At 44.7% G+C, this 22,811-nt stretch overlaps 1 protein-coding gene across 1 annotated transcript; it reads right to left on the bottom strand.

Annotated features, from left to right (window-relative positions):
- Positions 1-249: 249 nt before the first annotated feature.
- kcnk10a (potassium channel, subfamily K, member 10a) lies at positions 250-22,811 on the bottom strand. Its single transcript, XM_068343346.1, has 7 exons — positions 22,690-22,811; positions 21,007-21,392; positions 16,101-16,218; positions 13,332-13,492; positions 5,222-5,414; positions 3,185-3,327; positions 250-903 (listed from the first exon to the last, which is right to left on the bottom strand). Exons 1-7 carry the CDS (start codon positions 22,742-22,744, stop codon positions 250-252), a joined length of 1,710 nt encoding a protein of 569 aa, XP_068199447.1. The 5' UTR covers positions 22,745-22,811.

A 22,811-nucleotide genomic window follows, 5' to 3' on the forward strand; every position in this document is an offset into this window, starting at 1 on the left:
GTTGAGTGCAGTGTTATCAAAACTGAGAACTGTTGAGCAAACATGCAAAATTAAGTTTCAAGGTGTTATAATAAAAACGTCCCTTCTTGCATTGATACAACACAATGTGTGTCAATTAGACCAACAGGACACAGTGAATATGTGATATTAAAGTTATACGTAGCACAGAGGGACTAGTGTGTCCCTAAATGAACCCATAAGTAAGACCTAAGGCACTGATGGTGGTTGCACTTTGCATGAGAACACAGTCTATGGGCCCACCTCCAAATGCAACCCTTCTGTTTTAAGTATTTTCTCGCTCTCATTATCTTTAGGCTCCTCTACAATAAACCCATTCTGTGGTTTGCAAGCTTCCATGAACAGTGGGAATTCAGACAAGCTAGTGTTACACTCCTTGACTTCATTCTCATCTTCTAGCCCGTCCTTCCTTTTACCTTCTTCTGCTGTGGGTGTGCTGCAGCCGTAGGCCTCGCTATGCCGGTAGGCCGCCTCTGGAATGTTTTTCTTCAGGTCTCGATTCCTGTTGCGCTTAGCCAGCTTCGTAACAGACCCCAGGCGGTTGAAAATGTTGTCCTCAGACGTTGTTTGATGTTCTGAGCGCTGGTCACACTGCTCAGCCCCCCGAACCCGAAGGTTGTTCAGCTTAGTGTCGATGCTGTCCTGGGAGGAGGTCTTGTAGCTGTTGATGTCCAGGCCGGTGAAAACGGCTCGACGCTCTGGGGAGAGCACGTCCAGGGACACAGCCCGCTGGTCCTGGCCAAGCTGCCGTCTCTCCATGCTGCGAATGGTGGCAGCTCGCTGCAGCTTGTCGTGGACCTCAACACTCATACGCCGTCGTGTCTCCCGTAATTCTGCTCGCACATTTGCTTTCCACTCTGCTGCATGAGCCTTAATCTCTCCAACCTTGGCCAGAGACAGTTGAGAAAATCAGTAGGTCAGTTATCAGTTTATGTTGTTGTAAAGTTCTACTGCAGCCCAATCACAACATCAGAACCGTCATCTATTCAATATTCATTCAACAACCACTGTGATGTCATGAGTGTGTTCATATGAGAGAGACGTGATTTTGGGCAAGGGTGGGGGGGGGTAATGGGGTAATGCTGCGAGTCTTAGAAGTCATTTAGGACCACTGTCGTCCAGTAAAGCATTTAAAACAATTAATACAGCGTTTAGTTTCCCATCAGAGGAAGTCCCTGTGAGGTCTGCAGAAGGGGGGGGGTGTAGCACTGACGCCTGGAACCAGCTGCTACCGCCCCATTCACACAAAGAGTTACAGTCGTCAGGTTCTGTTTGTACTCGGCTCCTCTGCTTTGCAGTCTGAGGGACTTCACTTCTCATAGCTCAATGCTGGAGCACCGATGGTCTCTAATATCGGTCTCCTTCATGACAGTTTTTCATGTTTTTAGTGAGTGTGAGAGTTTTTATCTGTCCAGTAAAAATTTTAATATCAGAAATTTTATATAAGGCGCTGGGTACAATCAAGCGAATCAGAAAGAGTGGAAGCTTTTAAATTTTGTTTCTGGTGAAGCTAAACTGGCAATTTATGTCACCAGAAAGAAGAAAATTGACAATAATACAGTTCAAGAAGCAGCTACAGTTTTTTTTGGCAACATCTGATGTCGTTTAAAAGTGTTCTCAAAGAGTTTGGTTCTTATAAAACGACAAAAGATCAAGTCAGTTTTTAAAATGTCCGGTGACACAAAAATATTCTACGGAGTCAGAAAAACAAGAGATGCTACATCAGTAGCTGCATGACAACACTGATAAATAACACAATGCTTCTATTAATAATAGTAACAACAGGTGGTCCAGTGGGTGGCGCTGTCGCCGCACAGCAAGGCGGTTCTGGGTTTGAGTTCCACTCTGTGTGGAGTTTGAATGTTCTCCCCGTGTCTGGGGGGGTTCTCTCTGCGTTCTCCGGACTCGTCCCACCTCCAGTAACTGGAGCTTTAGGTTAATTGGCCGGTGTGAGATGTGTTTTTGTCCATCTATGAATGAATAACAACAATAATGTCCCTTTGGGGGGGGGGGGGGTCCACACTAACCTCTGGAATGAGAAAACACAAAGACTCCAGGGAAGAAGTCACGTTTGTATGTTCTCCTGGTGTCTGTGGGTTCTCTCCAGGTTCTACGGCTTCTGCCACCTCTACACACATGCAGCTGATGTGGTCATACCTTGTCATACATTGTCATAGGTGTGAGTGTGAACATGCTTTTTTGTCTTTGTGTGGCCCCAAGACAAGCTGGCATCTCATCCAGGGTGTACCCCACCTCATACCATAGTGAGCTGAGATGTCCAGCAGACCCACGACTCATACGGTGGATAAGTAGCTGAAGACAAGACGATGGCGACTGCCTTCTACAAGATGACGGACACACGGACGGACGGACGGACGGACGGACGGAGGGAGGGATGAATGGATGGATGGATGCGTGGATGGATGAATGGATGGATGGATGAATGGATGAATGGATGGATGGATGGATGGATGGATGGATGATGAAACAAAACACGCTGTACCTTCAGTACTTACTCTAGTGACACTAATTGTATTTTGTACCATGAGAACACGTTTATAGGTTTATTTTGAAAGAATGGCTGGTCTTAGTGTAACTTCTGTGTCCCACATTGAGTAAAGCAGATTCAAAAAATGGACGTACAAAATCTAACAGGCAGTGAGGTTATTGGGAGAAAGCTCTTCGTGGATTAATGTTAATAGAATTTAGAACGGCTTCACGACAAAAAACAGCCTCAGCAGAGGTAAGGGTTAACATCGTCATGGTTCTGTTAGTTTGGGATGTTCTGCAGGTGTGTTATTGTCCTGACAGGTCAGGCTGTGGCTGGATCGAGCCACACCAGTTCCCACTCTGCTCTTCAGCCTCATCTTTAAAGGCCTGGCTTTTCCCGAGGAGGGTGCCAGATTGTTCCGTCCTGTTCTGTGATGGCAGTGTCGAGTGTTTCTCCAGTTACCAGTTCTTTTCTATGTTTCTTGGAGTTTAGTCGTTTTTGCTCCGCTGCTTTTTGTTATCTAGCTAACTAGCGTTTTTGTTTTAGCCTGAGCAATAAAGCTGTTGGTTTTTACTGCTGTGTCAGTCTCTGCTCCCTGGGGGCCAGACTTGAACCACCCATAACAAAAATGTGGGAACACACCATCATACTGGCATTATTTCTCTGGGAGCGTACCTCTTCCTTTGTCTTTTTGGACAGCACCCTAAGCCAGTCACCAATCATGTTGAGGACAGCAGCAAAGTAGGCCAGACCCCCCAGGATCCAGAACCACACCAGAGGTCTGTACCACTTCCGATAATTGATCCTTCGGTCTCCCCCTGTTGACAATAATTAAGAAATAAATAAAGACAAACATACATGCACAAACACACACACACACACACGCACGCGCACGCGCACACACACACACACACACACACACACACACACACACACACACACACACACACACACACACACACACACACACACACACACACACACACACACACAGCTAACAGATTGTAATGTCAAATTTTTAAAAAGTCACTGAAAAACAAAGGTTCCTCAAACGAGTCCGGGCCTGACCCGACACGAAATTCGGGTCGGGCTCAAAAAGTCAACAATTACTTTCGGGTCAGGCTTCAATACCGTCGGGCTCTGGTCGGGTCGGGATGGATTTTTTTTGGAGTCGGGTCGGGCTTAAGATCTTAAGATCCAAGCCTGAAATAAATATATATTTATGTATTGTGTATCTCAAACGATGTATGGGTATTAAACTAAGGAATATCCTTACAAAATAAATAATTTAGGTAAAACACAGAAGGCGCTGTATGACAAACATCCATCTACAGTACCTGCTCCGTTCCCTTCCCAGCTGTATTTTCTCCTGTCACTTTACCTTTCCGATCGTATACGCACTGAAAGTAGGGGTAAAATCTTAAGCCCGAATCCAAGCCCGAAATTCGGGCCGGGTAGGACTCAAAATGTCAATAATTACATTCGGGTCGGGCTTTAATACCGTCAGGCTCAGTTCAGGTCGGGCTGGATTTTTTAGGCCCGATCCTACCTCTAGTAGTTAGGAAGGCAAGATGCTGTCGTTTGTTTTCCTGTTAGGTTAATCACTATTCTTTTGCAGATAGGATCATTCTGTTTGTTATTTTGGCATTATTCCAACCTGAAGTGAGCTCAAAATATTATTTGATATTTAGCTCTTGTAAATAAAACTGATTTCCTTATTTTCTTCAACCATTCGTCCTTCAACCATTCTGTGTAGCATGAATTGAGGGCTCGTCCGGGATTCGAACACGGGACCTAAAACTCCAGCAGCTGTGGGTCTCATCAACACCGTGTCTCCAGCTGAAAAACATCTAGAGTTTTTACCTAAATCAGGGGTAACCACGGATGTCGATCCCCGTTTTAAACCGTTTGTGTCTCAGGGGTTGGTTTCTTTAACAGGGAAAGAAGCTGAAGTGCCGTATCAGTAGATCCGGCAGGGATGAGGCAGCTTTCTCCTGGAAGCTGCAGGCAGGTCGTTCTCTTCCTCTGTGCTATCAATCTCTCCAGATTGAAGAAGACGGAGCTTGGAGCATCCATATCCTTCAGCTGAGGGAAACGGGACGGACCAGGGCCTCCTTAGATCCTTCTTGGAGGAAAGAGCTGAGCTCCTGCCTTTTCTTCTGCAGCAGGCGACCTGTATTTGGTCCTGAGCCCTGAAGTACTCCCTCTTCTAAAAAACTAATATCCGCTTCAAGCTGTTTTGCAACTGTCTTGAGTTTTAAAAGTTGATAAAGCTGTGTACTGTTGGCAGAACATCCAAATCTGTGTTTTTCTAACCTCCCACCACAGCTTCATCGAATTGAAATCAACTTTTTATTCCCTCCATCTCTGCCAGAAAATTACAGACATCTCGTTACAGAAACCCCCCAGGTTCTCCAGCTTCCTTTTACCTTAAAAAATATGACATTTAGCTGTACTGATAACTCCAAATTGCTCATAGGTGTGAGTGTGTGAATGAGTGGTTGTTTTTCTATGTGTAGCCCTGCGATGTGCTGGCAATGTTTCCGAGGTGTCTCCCACCTCTCTGGGATAGGCTCCAGCCACAAGCAGCTGTAGACACAATGGCTACAGCTGTCTCATCGACAAGAAAATGGTTGGATGGACACTGGAGTAGCAATGCCAATATACCAACTGGTACCTAGGCTCACCTCAGGGTTCCAGCAAGCCTCTCACCTGCCACATAGTCACCAATTCCAACTGTTGTCAGAGTGATGACAACAAAATATGTAGAATCCAGAGCTGTCCAGCCCTCAATGTGTTTGAAGATCACAGCCGGGACGGTGACAAAAGAGATGCAGCCGGCCAGGATGAAGAGTAGAGTGGAGGTCACACGGATTTTAGTCTGACTGATCTGGTTGTGCTTATTCTGCAAGAAGAAATCACAATGATACAAAAGATCAGTATGTGAGCCATTAACTGTTCATTGTGTTAATAGTACCCTCCACCATGTTTTATATAGCAGTAAAACTGAACATCAAATCTTTGCTGAAAATCCTCCCAGACCAATTTTTTGACATTTTAACATTTGAATTTGTACTCCATCAACATACCAGCAGAAAAAACATTTACACCAGAGTTCTGTCTGTTGACGCTGTGTCAATATTTAAAGACATTAGTACTTCTGTGCTAAACTCATTACTAAGTGTCTATATATATATCTATCTATATCTATATATCTATATATCTATATATATTTATATATATATATATATATATATATATACACCTTTTATCCTTCTCACAGTGATCAATTACTTGTTAGTGCTGCAGGCCCTCTAAAAGTAACTTGAGACTTTATTGCCTCTCTGCCCACAGTGTCCATCACTGTAGCCAGAACAGTGCCAGAATTTTGGATGGGTCAGTTTGTGTTTACTGATCTACCATCCTGCCACAGTGCCAAACTCACTACAACAAATATACTGTATACCATCCTGCAGCATCGGACCGATTGTAACGCAGTTCAATCTTTTTTGATGACCAAGAACTCTTATTGTTCATCAGTCACAGTTTGTAATTTGGAAAACACAACATACCGAAGCTGAAATAAGCATGAAAAAAATCAAACTTTGCAGTTTCTTTTCTGTGCTTTTTTTCTGTGGGTCATATGGACCAATATAATCATTCATTTAAAGAACTGATTAAAGCGCTTTGAAATGTCTGTTGCCATGATTAAGTGCTATATAAATAAAACTTGATTGATTGATTGATTAAAGACAGAGGATATAAATTTCAAGGTTTTAGCCAGGGAACATAGATGGTTTGAGTGGAGTTAAAAAGACATTTTTGTTAAGCTGGAGAAACCCTCTCTGAACAGAGGAGGAGGATTAAGACAACATCTATCAGCCACCTACAACACAGCATTGACTCCAATACCCAGTCCAAACAGGAGTCCAAACACACGAGCCAGACTGCTGTTCATGGGTTTCTCCTGCATTCAACACATTACAGTCTCACATCCTGGCCAATAAACTCACTTCCTGCTTCTGTTTAAACAACCAACTCACCCGGTGGATTCTGGACTTTCTAACCAACATGTCACAGAGATTTCCAGTCAACTGCAAGCTCTCCAAACTCCACCAGCTCCACGAGCTTCTCCCTCAGAGAAGCTGGTGGAGCTGGTGGAGGTTGCCCGTCTGGTGAGCTGGATCACCAACTACCTCACTGAGAGACCACAATACATCAGGCTGAGTGACTGCATCTCACAGACTGAGTAGCACCAGTGCTACAGGGAGCTAATCTCACCCTGACAGTCCACATTGTACATCGCTGACTTACAGTATAACTCAGTCATGAAAGCTGCAGAAGTACTCTGATCACATGTTCATCAGAGAGTGTATATCACGCTGACCAGGAAGACTAATGGTGGACTAACAGTGGACTAAGGATTTCCCTATGGAGATCATTACAGTTCATTAAAATTACAAACTAATTAAAGAGGAGTACAGAGGTCTTATTGAGGACTTTGTATGTTGGTGCAGATGGAACCACAACCGAGCAGATAGTGAAAGGGAAAAATGTGAACAAGAATCCCAAAAGGAATCCCAACTCACCTCGCTCTGCTTCCTGTCCACGCTATACACATACCTGTCGCCGAGGCAACTAACCCCCTCAATGGTTGATCTGAGAACCCAATGGTAATACACCATGACCAATGTACAGTATATAAGTGTGTATATAATTAGTGACTAAATGTAATAAAATCAACAATTACATCAAAAAACAAAACATGAAATACATGGTCTCTATCATCCATCCATCTACAGTATCTATCAATCTATCCATCCATCCATCCATCCATCCATCCATCTAAATGGATGGCTAAATGAATGAAATTAGATTGTACCTATTGGTTACATGTTTAACATAACCAATATCTATGACATAAAAACATGTTTCCATGCAGATCATGTCAACTGGGAATGATTTGGGCATCCTAAATAAAGCAAACACAAAAATACGTGATACATTGCAAATAAACATGACATTCATATTACGGTACAATATTACAATGTGGTAAAGATTGACAGTTGATAGATGTTTATTGACGTGATGAACGAACTTTATATGTAATGGAAAGAACATGTGTGTAAAAATACAACAACCCGCAACCCGCCGTCGCGGGTTGCGGGGAGCTGGAGCCTATCCCATCTGGCTGGGGCGTGCGGCGGGGGACACTCCGTGCATGACACCAGTGCACCCACGCAGACACGGGGAGAACACGCAAACCCCACACAGAGCGGGACTCAAACCCAGAACCACCTTGTACAACAGCAACCTTCTGGCTGTAATTCAAGTTGAGCCACATGTTGTTTTCCTGGTCTGACCTCCTGAGACACGACATGAGGACGGTTAGACCATCCCTCCATCCACAGATGGAGATCACAGATGATCTCAATTAACAACTGACTTTACTGTTGCTAAACCTTTTGCCTTCTGTCGGGGGTGTTGCAGTCAAATCCAAATGCAGCATTAACAGACAGGTCAGTCCACAGTGACCTTTATTCAGGTACTCACAAGAGTCATGGTGCACAAAACAGACGTGAAACAGAGTCCAGGTAGGACAACGAAACTCAGGGTCGTGATCAGAAAGCCAGAAAGCCATCTGACAGTGATTGACTCACAGGTGAGTGGATACCGCTGGTGAGGAGGGAGCGACTGGCCAATGGGTGAAGAGCAGGATCACAGGTGGTAAAAACGCTGGAGGTGAATTAGGTGGGAAAGATCAGACTGTTCCGTGGTTTTAATAAATTCAACCTAAAACTTTTGATTGTAACTTTTAACTTATATTTGCTGTTTAAATTTTGATTCAACTTTAAGTCATTTTGTGTGAATATAGCACGACTTTTTACCGACTGCATTTCCAGCTTTGAAAAAGCTATTCTACTCATCTATGTTGAAACATCATTAGTGCTTCAGGTTTGGCTATTATTCTTATTCAATGCGCCCCCTCGCATCAAAACTCGCAACTTCACCTCATCGCGGATTTTTGGTCGGCAGTCACGTGATACCGTATGCGCATTCTATTGGCTGACGGCATCCGGAAGTGGGCTACATTCTGTGAGTCTCAGACCGCGTCCACACTTTGAAAACACAACTTTTTTCACCCAGCATCGAAAACGATTCACGTCCACACAACAGTGTTTTCAAAAAGATCTCCGTGCCCACGTATTCGCATCAGAGCGTTGATCAACAAGTTGATCAACACATTTATAAGCAGAACAACTCAGAGAACGACAGGAGAGAGGACTGGGACGTTCCTCCTGGAGGACGACCTCCATCACAGAGTTCTCCACCAGGGGGCAGCACGTCCCGGTCTAGCACAGAACTGGCGTCGCGTCTTTGGCGAGGAACGTGAAAAAATGAATGAATAAATAAATACATACGGTATATAAACTTTGTGACACATAAATAAACAGACAAATAAATATATTAGTGCAAAGCATGTTTATCTACGCGTGTTCGACGTGGAGCTGTTAAACGTCCGAAAATAGCCGGTTTAGCTCCGTGTGTACATGTAGACACGGGTCCCATGCATGACGTCACAGTGGTTCGGGTCCCAGGGACACGCCCCCCCGATAGAAAAAGTTTTGGTTACAGCGTCCACACGACAACACAGACCCAGCATTTTCAAAAAATTCCACCTTGACCAGCGTTTTCAAAAAGTTGCGTTTATGTTCCGGATATCTGCTCGTGTGGACGGAAGGCGGAAACACAACAAAAAATTCAGTTTTCAAAAAGTTCTGGCATCGTGTGGGCGGGGCCTCAGACTTCCGTGAGACACAAAAGTGCTGTAAATAGTCTATCAGCGTGTTTTAAAGGTAATACAGATAGAAGGTGGTTTAATATCATTATGGGGGGGTTCAGAAATGTTTAGATTACAGTAAATAATAGGATCAATAGTTTGTCGCTGTATTGCGGAATTCGTAACTAGTGTGTGGTTCCTGGAACGCATTAACCGTGAGGAATGGAGGATCACTGAACTTTTGGATTATATTACTTATACTTTAATGATCCAAACTGGGAATTCATTTTGTTAAGAAAATAAGTAACATCAAATTCTCCATTAGTTTCATAGAATTAATGTTGTGATTTTCTGGACTTTTAAAGAATACTTATAATCTAATGACCACTGTTAGTTATTTGTAACTTAGACTTCTCTAATGTCAGAACAGAGTGGTAGAATTCACTTACATGACAATTATGCTGATCTATTTCCCATATTTTTTGATGTTACATAGATATTATTAATCCCAAGGCGAATGTGGAAAAATATAATTATTGCTTATTTTATTATTGTATGTGATCATTGCAGTAAACCCACTCAGCCCTTACCTGTCATTACCATATATGTACTTTAGCACAACACTGGTGAATCCTTTTCCGACCCATAAGGTTAACTTTGCACTGTAACCAATTCTAACTGATTTTGTTGCATCACACTCATCTGCTCAGAGGTCAACAGGCTCATGGAATGGTGGCAAAGCCAGATTTGGTGGATTTCACAGAAGAATCGTGGTCATCCTCAGGGGTCTGGTATTAATTGTTTGTGGTCAGCTTCCTGTCAACAACCACATCGGAACGTTTCAGTAACTTGACTGAAGGAGCTCTGACACCATCTGAATTCTGACTCGATGGCCACGCCCTGGTGCAGTGATGTCACAATGAGCTTCCCTCCACCTGGACAGCTGTTGATGTTGTGTGGACAACCTTGGGAACATTCTTGTGTTGGTCTTTTTCTCTCTCCTCACACCATCCAGGTTCCCTGGCTCTGGATTGAGTATGAAGACTGTCTTTCTCCTGTAGAAAAGTTAACATCCATTCTGCGGTTAGTTGCTCCAGACATTTCTTCAGATCTCTCTTCAACTGTGACAGTGAAAGGTCTCGGTGGGTCCATCTCAATGTGGCGATGGCACTCGTCTGCTGTGTCTGTGGCATTAGTAGATGTTTCTGTAGTTTGCACACGATATCTCATTAGTGTAGGAGGCAGAGCCCTGCTCAGTTACCTTTGCACCGGTAGAAATATTCTTGGCTCAGCTCTGAGCTCCCATGCCTCTTGGTTCAATTCCACCTGGGGTGTTTTTGTGGGGCATTTCCTTATTCGTCCAATGTCTGTGTGGGTTCCCCCACCTCCAAAAGCAGCTGAGGTGAACTGGTCAATCCAAATGTCCGTAGGAATGAGTGCATAAGTGGGTGTCTCCCCTTCTCTATGGTCCTGCGATGAACTGGTGACCTGTGACTGTACCCCCCCTTCTGCTGGTATACTGGGACCTTTTCCAGTGTGTTCAGTGGCTCGGATTCAGATGAGCGGCTGAAGATGAGACAACAATGATCACCTTGTCTTCAAGAAGATGAGAGAATGAATGTCTAATCACGAAGCCGTTTCTCTGCTCAGAGATTCAACCCACACCTTTTGATAAAATAGCTTCGACTGCAGGAAGTCTGCAGGAACTGCTTCTGTGAATAACAAAGCATTTAAAGGCCCTACTGATAACTTCAGTAGCTGTTCCACTGTGTGAGTAATGGTGTAACCAGCAGTCCCCATCTACTGGTTTACACCCGGTACCAGGTCATGGGCCATAAGGTACCAGGTCCTGACCCCGTACTGGGCAGCTGGCCATTACATACTAGGCGGCACATAATGTTTGAATTTTTCATTAATTATCAGCCTAAAGATGTTTTATTTTGGAAAGTGACTTCTGTGCAGAATGAAACACAGATAAATGCTCTGTGCGTCTTGACAGGTCTCAGTCATGTGACAGGTTACCAGAAATTAGGCCCATAAACTAGAAAAAATGAGTGCTCTGCCAGTGTTCTGGGTTAAAGTAAAGGCAGATTATCCTGATATCACCTTTAAAGTATCTTGATCCCTGCTTCCATTTCCAACCTCCTGTCTCTGAAGTGGATTTTCTGCAGTGACGTAAAGAAAACCAAACTGGAGTAGACCGGACGTCTGAACACACTTCAGGTGTCATTGTCTCCGTTACCCCATGATGGGACCAGGTGGTTGCAGAGAAACAAGTTCAGGGCTCCACTAGTTATTATTATTATTTGATTGAGTTGTTCACCCTTTTATGTAGAAATGATCAGTATTTCTCCTACATTGAATGCAGTGAGGGCGGCACGGTGGCGCAGTGGTTAGCGCTGCCGCCTCACAACACGGCGGGTCCGGGTTCGAGTCCCGCTCTGCGTGCAGTTTGCATGTTCTCCCCGTGTCTGTGTGGGTTCCCTCCGGGTTCTCCGGCTTCCTCCCACCTCCAAAAACATGCGCTTCAGGTTGATTGGCCGGTCCCAAATTTCCTGTAGGAGTGAGTGTGTGTGTGCGTGTTTGTATGTCTTTGTGTGTGGCTCCGTGGTGTACTGGCGTCGTGCCCGGAGTGTCCCCCACATCACGCCCTATGTCAGCTGGGATAGGCTCTAGCTCCCCGTGACCCGCTACAGCGGATACAGTGGTGGTGAATGAAAATAAATGAATGAATGCACTGATTGTAAGTCACTCTTCTCCTCCTCTGGGCGTTTCCCTTCAGGGTCTCCACAGCCAATCAGTGTCCTCCATCTAACCCTGTCTCCTCATCCTCTTCTCTCACACCAACTATCTTCATGTCCTCTTTCACTACATCCATAAACCTCCTCTTTGGTCTTCCTCTAGGCCTCCTGCCTGGCAGTTCAGAACTCAGCATCCTTCTACCAATATATTCACTATCTCTCCTCTGGACATGTCCAAACCATCTCAGTCTGGCCTCTCTGACTTTATCTCCAGAACCGATTGGAAGTCACTAGATTTCAAAATAAACCTCATCAGTGCAGTCACTTGAATCAAGATTTGTATGATAATTATTTACAAGGAATTTCGTTCTAAATATATAATTGCATTTACAGAGATATTGATTATCAATTTATTAAAAATGGTTGTTTATTGTCTGTTGATGTCAGCAGTTTACGTAAAACCACTGCAGATGATGTATAATTAGACTACAGCTGTTCTGGTGTCATTAACGATTATCTAGCAAATGAAGGCCGGTCCGTGAAATATTGTCTGAGATGAAACCGGTCCGTGGAGATAAAAAGGTTGGGGATCGCTGCTTCAAACAGTATCAGAGTGTTTTAAAGGTAATACAGATAGAAGGTGGTTTAATATCAGTATGGGGGGGTCCAGAAATATTTAAATTATCCTAAATAATAAGATAGTTTGTCGCTCTATTGCGGAATTCGTTAATCGCGTGTGGCTGCTGAATGCATTAACTGTGAGGAACGGGGGATTACTGTAATAAATAAAAGTCCATTTACATTGTCAACAATATGTACAGTGGTTCATTCTAGCAACTCAGTATTTACTTTATCTAAACCCCCAACTGGAAAAGTTGAGTTTGTTACTTATTATTGTTTTCACTTCTATTTTTCCATTCAAGCAATTTGATTTACACACACACACACACACACACACACACACACACACACACACACACACACACACACACACACACACACACACACACACACACACACTTGGTTATGGAATGCCAACACAGGTAGAGGAATGACAGTTATCAAATTTTGATCCTGAACTGCTTCTGAAACTTGTTCTAACGTCTGAATGAATGAATTCCTTCAAGTTTCTCGTTTAGGTTGTCGGTGTTGAAAATCAACAGAAGATCTGCAGACCTTCAGATGTCTGTACAACAGTTCATCTCTGTCAGATATTCCTGGCGGTTCTGTTTTAAAGCAAGCCAACATGCTCATCTTCCTGGCGTTCTGCACTGGAGGTTTCTGGTTTATTTTGACTTACCCGGAACATCTTCTCCACCTTGGCGATGCTTTTGACAAATATGGTTCCTAACTGGTCTCCAACGCCTGCCAGGAGGAACCCAAAGAGTGGGATGCCAAATATTGCATACAAGATACAGAAGATCTTCCCTCCCTCTGTGCTCGGAGCAATGTTGCCGTACCCTAGGAGAGCGAACGGAGATTATCAAGGGTCTTAGTAAGATGAAGGATGTGAAGCAGCAGACGTAGACACATTTAACATTGTATAAAACACTGGATGTTTTCTGAAAACATCCAAAATTAATTTTTTTCTGACATTTACAGTAACATGGAGCCTGAATTACACCACTGAATTCAGGTCGAATACTCATGAAATTCCACGGACACATTTCCTTAGAACAAGTCATTCTCCCCCAGATCTGACTACCACAGGGCCAATTTACACCACCCCAATTTTGTTCCACAATGATTTCATCCACACAAATCCAGAAGCACGTGTGATATAAGATCACAGTGGTGGTTGTGTTCCTCTAATAGACTGCTCACTGTGCACAAGAAGGTTGACAGGAGTCGTGGTGTTCATGTAAGGAGCAGCGTGTTGCTCTCAGAGCTGTGTCCTGTACGTTTGTCTATGGTACACTGGAATTTATTTAACTTTATACACTTAAACACTTTCCTCTGTGGCCCGTACCTGACTTGAACTGCCTGTGCTATTCAATAGCAACATGTTAACTGTCATTCTGCTCCTGAGCCTGCTTTGTGTTCACATTCATTTCCAGCCTCAGTGGCACTGACATGGGCCTTGGTGAAGGATGACACTCTATTGATATGGAATGTCCAAGCTAGATAGGCCCTAGTATACCATTCTTTAAGCCAAACACATTTAATATTCACATTGTATTCATTCTTTATAAAAATCATTTCTTCAGACATTGTTCAGCAGTGATGCTGATACAATCAGTCAACACCCACAGATATCACACTCAGATACACGTTAAAGGGAAAGTACGTTTCTGTTCTTTAAACATGAATGTGCCGAGTGATGAGCTGGCATCCTGTCCGGTGTGTACCCCACCTCTAGCCTAGAGGTAAGATCTTAAGCCTGAGCCCGAGTCCAAGCCCGACCTGGCCTGAATTTCGGGCCGGGTTGGGCTCAAAATGTCAATAATTACGTTCGGGTCTGACTCAGGCTAATCTTTCCATAACTTTTTAAATATATATTTATATATTATGTATCTCAAACGATCAACAGATATTACACTAAGGAATACCCTTATAAAATAAACAATTTAGGTAAAACACAGAAGGCGCTGTATGAGATACATCCATCTACAACACCTGCTCCGTTCCCTCCGTGCGTCAGCTGTATCTTCTACTGTCACTTTACCTTTACCATCGTACGCACTAAAAGTAGACGTAAGATCTTAAGCCCAAGTCCAAGCCCGAACCGGCTTGAAATTGGGCTGGGTGGGGCTAAAATGTCTATAATGACGTTCGGATCGGGTCGGGCTTTAATACCCTCGGGCTCGGGTCAGGATGGATTTTTTTAGGCCCGATCTTACCTCTACTCTAGCCCCATGCCAGCTGCCATAGGCTCCAAAGACCTGTGGATGGATGGATGGATAGATAGATAGATAGATAGATAGATAGATAGATAGATAGATAGATAGATAGATAGATAGATAGATAGATAGATAGATAGATAGATAGATAGATAGATAGATAGATAGATAGATAGATAGATAGATAGATAGATAGATAGATAGATAGATAGATAGATAGATAGATGTAGTTGTTGACGTACGACCGCGATTCGTCCCGACAGATCGGTCGTAACTCGACTCTTAAGTAAAAATTCAATCCAGCAGCGCTGGTTCTTGGCTGGGGGTTGTCCGGATCGTCAGCTGGGGCAGCGTGTGGGTTGGTGGGAGCGGGAGACGATCTTTTCATAATCATTGTGAGCTTTGTCTGAATTGTTCGTTTCTTTTTCTCCTCATAAATTTCACGATATGGACGGAAAGCGTCGTTTGCCATCCGTTCAATCCTCGCAAATGTTTCTATGTTCTATGTCCATTTCTTCAAAGTGTGCACCGAGTTTATTTAACAGGGAAAAGCCTTCTGACAAGCCTTTGGTGGTGAACATTTTTTCTGTTTCCTCCTCTTCTTTCTCTGCTTCTCTTCTCTCTTCTTCTTCCACTCTTTCTTCTTCCAGCGCGATCAGTTCTTCCAAGGAGAGGTTTTTTGCCAGTTTCACTATTTTCTCCCGAATCTGATCAAGTTCTTCGTCACTTTCAAATCCAGCAGAAGAGTTCACGTAACGCTTGACAGTTTTTCCATACGCCATTCATACATTTCTCCGTCACAGCCTCCTAAGCAGCCCAGCCCATCAGTAGTGGGCTGGGCTATTGATCTCAGTGTGACTGAACAGCGTGTGTGCGCCGTGGGGACTGAAGAGAGCGCGGGAGCCTCAGAGCGTGAGTACTGAGGCTGGAGGGAATGCCCGCGTTACCCGGACATTGTGGTCGTAACGTCGGTCGGTCGTAAGTTGCATAGGTCGTAAGTCAACGACTACCGATAGATAGATAGATAGATAGATAGATAGATAGATAGATAGATAGATAGATAGATAGATAGATAGATAGATAGATAGATAGATAGATAGATAGATAGATAGATACATGATGGGTGGATGGATGGATTAGGGACGGTGAATGGATGATGAATGGATGGATGATGGATGGATGATGGATGGATGATGAATAGTTGGTTGGTGTGACCTCCATTGACAGACCTATGGTTGTGATGACCGTCCCAGCGAAGAAGAAGGCGCTGCCTAGGTCCCAGTGGCTGGAGTTGTAGGAGGTGTCACCAACAGGATTCACTCCGGCGTTCACAGCTTCCACAGAATGCTGTGACAACAGAAGCAGGAGAAAAGCTTAATGTCCAGTCTCCAGTCTGCAGCATGCTAACAGAAACGCTTCAGCCCTGCTAGTGTCATTTTGTTTCATGACATTCAACCCCTGAGTCTAATGTGCACTAACACACTTTGAATAAGTACTACATGATGACAGTTGTGAAAATAGCAATTGTTGATTATTTTAAATACAGGACAGTCATCCACCAGAATGGATAGGATCAGGAATGAGTACATCAGAGGGACAGCACATGTTAGAGGTTCTGGAGATAAAGTCAGAGAGGCCAGACTGAGATGGTTTGGACATGTCCAGAGGAGAGATAGTGAATATATTGGTAGAAGGATGCTGAGTTCTGAACTACCAGGCAGGAGGCCTAGAGGAAGACCAAAGAGGAGGTTTATGGATGTAGTCAAAGAGGACATGAAGGTAGTTGGTGTGAGAGAAGAGGATGAGAAGACAGGGTTAGATGGAGGACACCGATTGGCTGTGGAGACCCCTGAAGGGAAAAGCCCAGAGGAGGAGAAGGACAGTCGTCCACCACTGTTTAATGGAGGCTTCTTTTGAGAGCCACATTTGTTAATGTCAAACATACTTAAATCTCACCAAACCAGAGGATAATCAGACATAGAAATCATGCAACTGCATAACTTGTTACGCTTTTTTTTCTAAAAGCCCTTAGTTCTAGTTAGGATGAATGAATCTCATTATAATGCCTGTCTACGGAGTAGAATATCCAGCATGTAGGGGGGTACACCAGGTATGGCCACTGTACAATGTATGTAGTACTTTATAAATGACTGGGTTCAATAACGGTATTGATGAAGGCAACTTTTGAGTCCAAAACAAATAAATAACATTTAATTGTTCCACTCTAGGTATACAGTTTAAACACAACCACACTGTAATGTGATTGGTTCAAAGACAATGCTGACAACGTGAATATTTAAATTATTACTGATGTTTGGAATGACACAGTTACACACATTGTCATTCTCTGCAGCTTGGGTTCCAGCTAACTCAGATAACGTTGATCGGGGGTGTAGGACACCAAAAGAATGAACATAGAAATCAGGTGGTATTCCCTTCTAAGTAGACAGGTAAGTGTGAGGTCACACCCACCACCCGATACCCTAGAACCTCATCACTTAACATGATGACACATTGATCCAACACACCAGTCAGTTAGAAGTTTAAGAAGAACAAAACAAATTGTACTTCACAGATGTTCGTATGTTCTGTACAGCAATTTCAGTCAATAGTCTGCTTCACAAACGCTTCTGCTCTTCTCTTTAAGACCAGGTTTCATGAATGCTCTTTGGTACAAACTTATACATTCCAATAAGAGAACTGCAAACGAGTCAGAATGAACTAAATGAACACTATGATCTACAACTTACACATTCAGAACTGTTAAAAGAATACACTGGACGCAGTGATACCTCTCTGGTTGAAGTTTAAAAAAATGACTGGTTCAAGTGACACTTGATTTGCAATAGCGATATCTTATTCCTTTCTTGAAACATCCATGATTGCCCTTACTTCCAACGTTATGAAGACTCTAGAGCAGTGGTTCTTAACCTTGTTGGAGGTGCCGAACCCTGCCGGTTTCATATGCGCACTCCTTCTTTAGTTAAAAAAAAAAAAAGAAGTTTTCAAATTTAAAACATAAGTATGTTTTACTGGTGGATTTAATGAATTGTGTATTAATGTCACCTTTTTCAAAGAACAAAACCAAGACAGTGCATGAACTCACATTTGAAATGACCTACCTATAAATCAGGCCCCGTCCACACGATGACGGATTTTTTTGAAAACGCAACTTTTTTAAAACGCATCGAAAACGATTCACGTCCACACGACATCGTTTTCAAAAAAATCTACGTCCACACGTAAACGCACCAGTGCGTTTTCGAAGATGGCTATAAGCATGCCAGACCATGTGGTGGCAGTATTGAGTCAAACTTTATCCAATAGGAAGCCTCTGTGTTTTGTTGTCACAAAACACCTGCAAGAATGCTGCTGTCAACAAGGTTCGTACATCCAGCATGTTTGTACACACGGGCCCATAAATATGACATCACAGCGGTTTTCGTCGCAGGCAAGATGTCAGCATTTTTAAAAAGCTGCGGATACACCGTCCACACGACAACGCAGACCCAGCGTTTTTAAAAAATCCACCTCGGCCAGCATTATCAAAAAGTTGCGTTCTGTTCCGGGTATTTGCGTTATCGTGTGGACGGAAGGCGTAAACGCAACAAAAAAGTTGCGTTTTCAAAAAGTTCCGGCATCGTGTAAACGGGCCTAAGTGTGACTTCTGCTGTTGTTATAGAGACATGAGACATATAGAGACAGATATGTGGCTTCACCTTGACAGGTGTTACTCTGATGTCATTTTCACAGCAAAGTCTGTTTCTGTTGTTTTCCATCAGCTTCAGGAAGTGTTCCTTTATTTTTACCAGCACCAGACTAGAGTTGTTCAACTTGACATTCAAATCCTGCAGAACGCTGACTCCCATCACGTTCCGTTATACAGTACATGTAAATTCACGTTGTACATATTCGTCTTTTTTTGCTCAACATAGTTACTATGAATTAAAATATTAAGAAAGCAATCAGATGACATACCATCATAATAGGCATAAATCCACTACTGAGTGCGCAAAATCCCCTGTAGCACAGGTAGGCTAATCGATGTAGCGTGATAACCTGCAGCCAGTGATGGCAAAGGGGGGAGGGGGTGTCATCACCAATTGACACGATGTGTCAAACATACACAGTGATTCGTGTATGTTTTATCTAGACCTCCGTCTCCGCGAAACCCGAGACAGACTCACCATACCCCTAGGGTTCGATCCAACCCAGGTTAAGAACCACTGCTCTAGAGCAACTGGTCCTGGAGCTCCTACATCTCAAGGTACAGGGTGCAATGGACCCTCACTAGTTTGCTTTTCAGGTTCAGGTTGGGGCTAAAAACACCATCATGTACCTCCTCCACTATGTGCTGACCCACCTAAAAGTCAGGGGCTTTGCTGTCAGTGTCATGGCGAGCAGGAATGGGACCCAAGTGCAGAACACTAATGGAGAAGCTTTCATTCATATTTTAATCAATAAAGCAAAAATTCAGGAAACACAAGAAAACTCTCGAAGTCCAGCAAACTAGACATGTGGCTATGGGTACAAAACGATCTGGTCGAGAAACAAGACAGAACACGGCTTAAAAAGCCTCAGGCTAATCAGACTGATCTAGTTCAGGTGTTGAGAGGAACAACAGATGTGGAGACGAGGCCCCGCCCACATGTTCGGCCTCTCCTCCTGCCACGCCCCTGACAGTCACGGTGCTCTTCTTCGATTCCTAGAACACCTTCACCACCATCGATGTTTGAATGGGGGACTGCTTGTCCTCAGTGGTGACCAGCAGCGTGGGGCTCCACAGGGGACCATGTTGTTTCCCCTTCTCTTCACCCCCTACACCATGGGCTTCCAGTACAACTCGGTTACATGCCACATGCAGAGGTTCTCCAACGAAACCGCATGCGTCAGGGCGGGTGAGGAGGGGGAGTACAGGAGAATGGTGTCACCGGAATGAGCTCCAGCTGAACATCTCCAAAATGAAGGAGATGGTTGTCGATTTCCAGCGGTCGCCCCCACTTCAGAGCCGGTGGTCATCGAGGGCAGGGAGGTGGAGGTGGTAGAGACCTGTAACTACCTGGGACTGCAGCTGGATAACAGACTGGACTGTTCTACCAACACAGACTGTGTGTACAAGTAGGGGCCGAGTTGGATGTCCTTCCTGAGGAGGCTTGTCTCCTTCAACATCAGCTCTGAGCTTCTTCAGATGTTCTATCAGTCTGTTATGTACGGTGTGCTGTTCTACCAGTCAGTTGTGTGTTGGGGTGCTGCTGCCAGGAAGTGAGACAGAGAACGCCTGAACAGATCCAAACATAGGGCTCGTTCTGTGGTCCGTCAGAGCGTGGACTCCGTGGAGACAGTTCTGGAGAGGAGGACCATGTCCAAGTTCAGGGGGTGGCTGGAACACCAGCCATCCCCTGCACCCCACCTTCACCCAGCAGAGGAGCTCCTTCAGTGGTGGACTGCTGTCACCGAGGTCCTCCACAGAGGCTGAGGACCTGTTTTGTGCCCCAGCCCATTAAGGGGTACAAAGAAATTCTCAGGTGACAGGGGCGGGGGTAACAAGGTCAGCAATTAGTTAATGAATGGGGGGAGAAGATAGACTTGTGCTACACTTGGAGTCAGAGTGTCATTGAGATGATGGTGTGTCTTCAGATGATGTGATGGATGTTCCAGCCTCCAGCTGACTGTACACTTCTGCTTTTGGTATTGTTCCTCTTTTAAATGTAGTTTTGTAAGTCTGTTTAGTTGTGTATTACATGTTTCCCTGGTGCTCCCCAAGATATGTACATCTGACTTATGAACATTATGAACATTCGATACGAACTACAGTGGACTGACGTACAAATGTTTATAAAATACCGTACTGCTTTCGCAAGTTTACAGTTTGAACTGTGCGCCACATCCAACTAGCTCCCCTTTCTGCCACAACCCCAACTGAGCAGCATCTCCAGCACTCATCTTCATCGCCCAGCTTGTTCTTTAAATGATAAAAAGAAATTTAATATATAACAACTACAAACAATTCTGCTCATGAACAGCCTCTCAGAACTACTTGTGTTTGAAAGTTGGGCACTCTTTACATGTGGAACATTCATATGTTTGGTTGTGTATTTCTGTTTCCTTGTTTTAGATTTCATGTTTAGTTCTTACCTTGATGATGGCCTCCAGGGCGTCTGGAGACACACACGGGTGTTTCTGCAGGAAGGCTGCCTTTTCTGCTGTGATGGTGATCTTCTGGTTGTCTTCAAATGGCTGCTCCAGAGCCTGGAACACCAAACCCCCTGCCACCAAGTAGGCAACCACCACAACAAACACTGCCAGCACTGTCTTCAACTTCATCATAGTGAAGGGGGCCGAGCCATCGGCCACTGCCTCCATGCTGGCCACCACACTGGGGGGGCGACAGGATACAGAGAGCCGTGGCAGAACGCAACCCATTGGGTTCTGCATGGTGGCCACACTGGCGTGGACTAGGCTGGACTGAAGCATGCCTGGCTGCACCTTTTTGGGGGGGACCAGGTTGGTCTGGACTGCCACTACAACAAAGGACACAAAATATACAGTATATGTACATATATATATTTGTCAGTCAGTCAGTCATCTTCAGATTACCACCGCTGTATCCGCCACAGCGGGTCACGGGGAGCCGGAGCCTATCTCGGCGGCACAGGGCGTGAGACACTCCAGGCATGACGCCAGTGCACCGCAGAGCCACACACAAAGACATACAACCACGCACGCACACACTCATACCTACGGGCATTTTGGAACGGCCAATCAACCTGAAGCGCATGCTTTTGCAGGTGGGAGGAAGCCGGAGAACCCGGAGAGAACCCACGCAGACACGGGGAGAGCATGCGCACTCCGCACAGAGCGGGACTCGAACCCGGGTCCGCCGTGTTGCGAGGCGGCAGCGCTAACCACTGCACCACCGTGGTTTAATATCAGTATGGGGGGGTTCAGAAACGTTTAATTACCCTGAATAATAAGATAGTTTGTTGTTCCATCGTGGAATTCATGGATCGCGTGTGGTTCCTGGAACGCATTAACCGCGAGGAACGAGGGATCACTGTACATAAATACAGTACATATACAGTACATGTACTAAACACAGCATAGTCTGCTCTGTATATTGTTATGTAAGAGTGGGTTGAACAGTGACCACCGACACACACACACACACACATACACACACACACACAAACACCAACACACACACACAAACCAACACACACACACACACAAACACACACACACACCAACACACACACACATACCAACAGACACACACACACACACACACAAACACACCAACACACACAAACACACCAACACACACACCAACACACACACACACACCAACACACACACACCAACACACACACACACACACACACACACCAACACACACACACACACCAACACACACACACACACCAACACACACACACACACACACACACAAACACACCAACACACACACACACACACACACACACCAACACACACACACACACCAACACACACACACACACCAACACACACACACACACACACACAAACACACCAACACACACACACACACACACACACACACACACACACACACACACACACACACACACACACACACACACAGCGCCCCGGGTTCAGCAGGACCCCCACCCCCACCCCACCCCCCAACAGACCAGAGGAGTGAAGCAGTCAACAACACACTGCAGCATTCCACCTACCCACACACACACACACACACACACACACACACACACACACACACACACACACACACACACACACACACACACACACACACACACACACACATAAATGTACCGGGTGGGGGGTTCATGCTCCCCGGTTTTCTGGGGGTCTCCGTCGGGAATTTCATGTTGCTCGTCCCGGTGCTCCGGTCCCCGGTGGTCTCTGAGGGTCTTCAGTCACTGCGGCTCGGTTCC

This window comes from Antennarius striatus, chromosome 19, assembly GCF_040054535.1.
Source record: "Antennarius striatus isolate MH-2024 chromosome 19, ASM4005453v1, whole genome shotgun sequence".
In the NCBI taxonomy this organism is placed as follows: Eukaryota; Metazoa; Chordata; class Actinopteri; order Lophiiformes; family Antennariidae; genus Antennarius; species Antennarius striatus.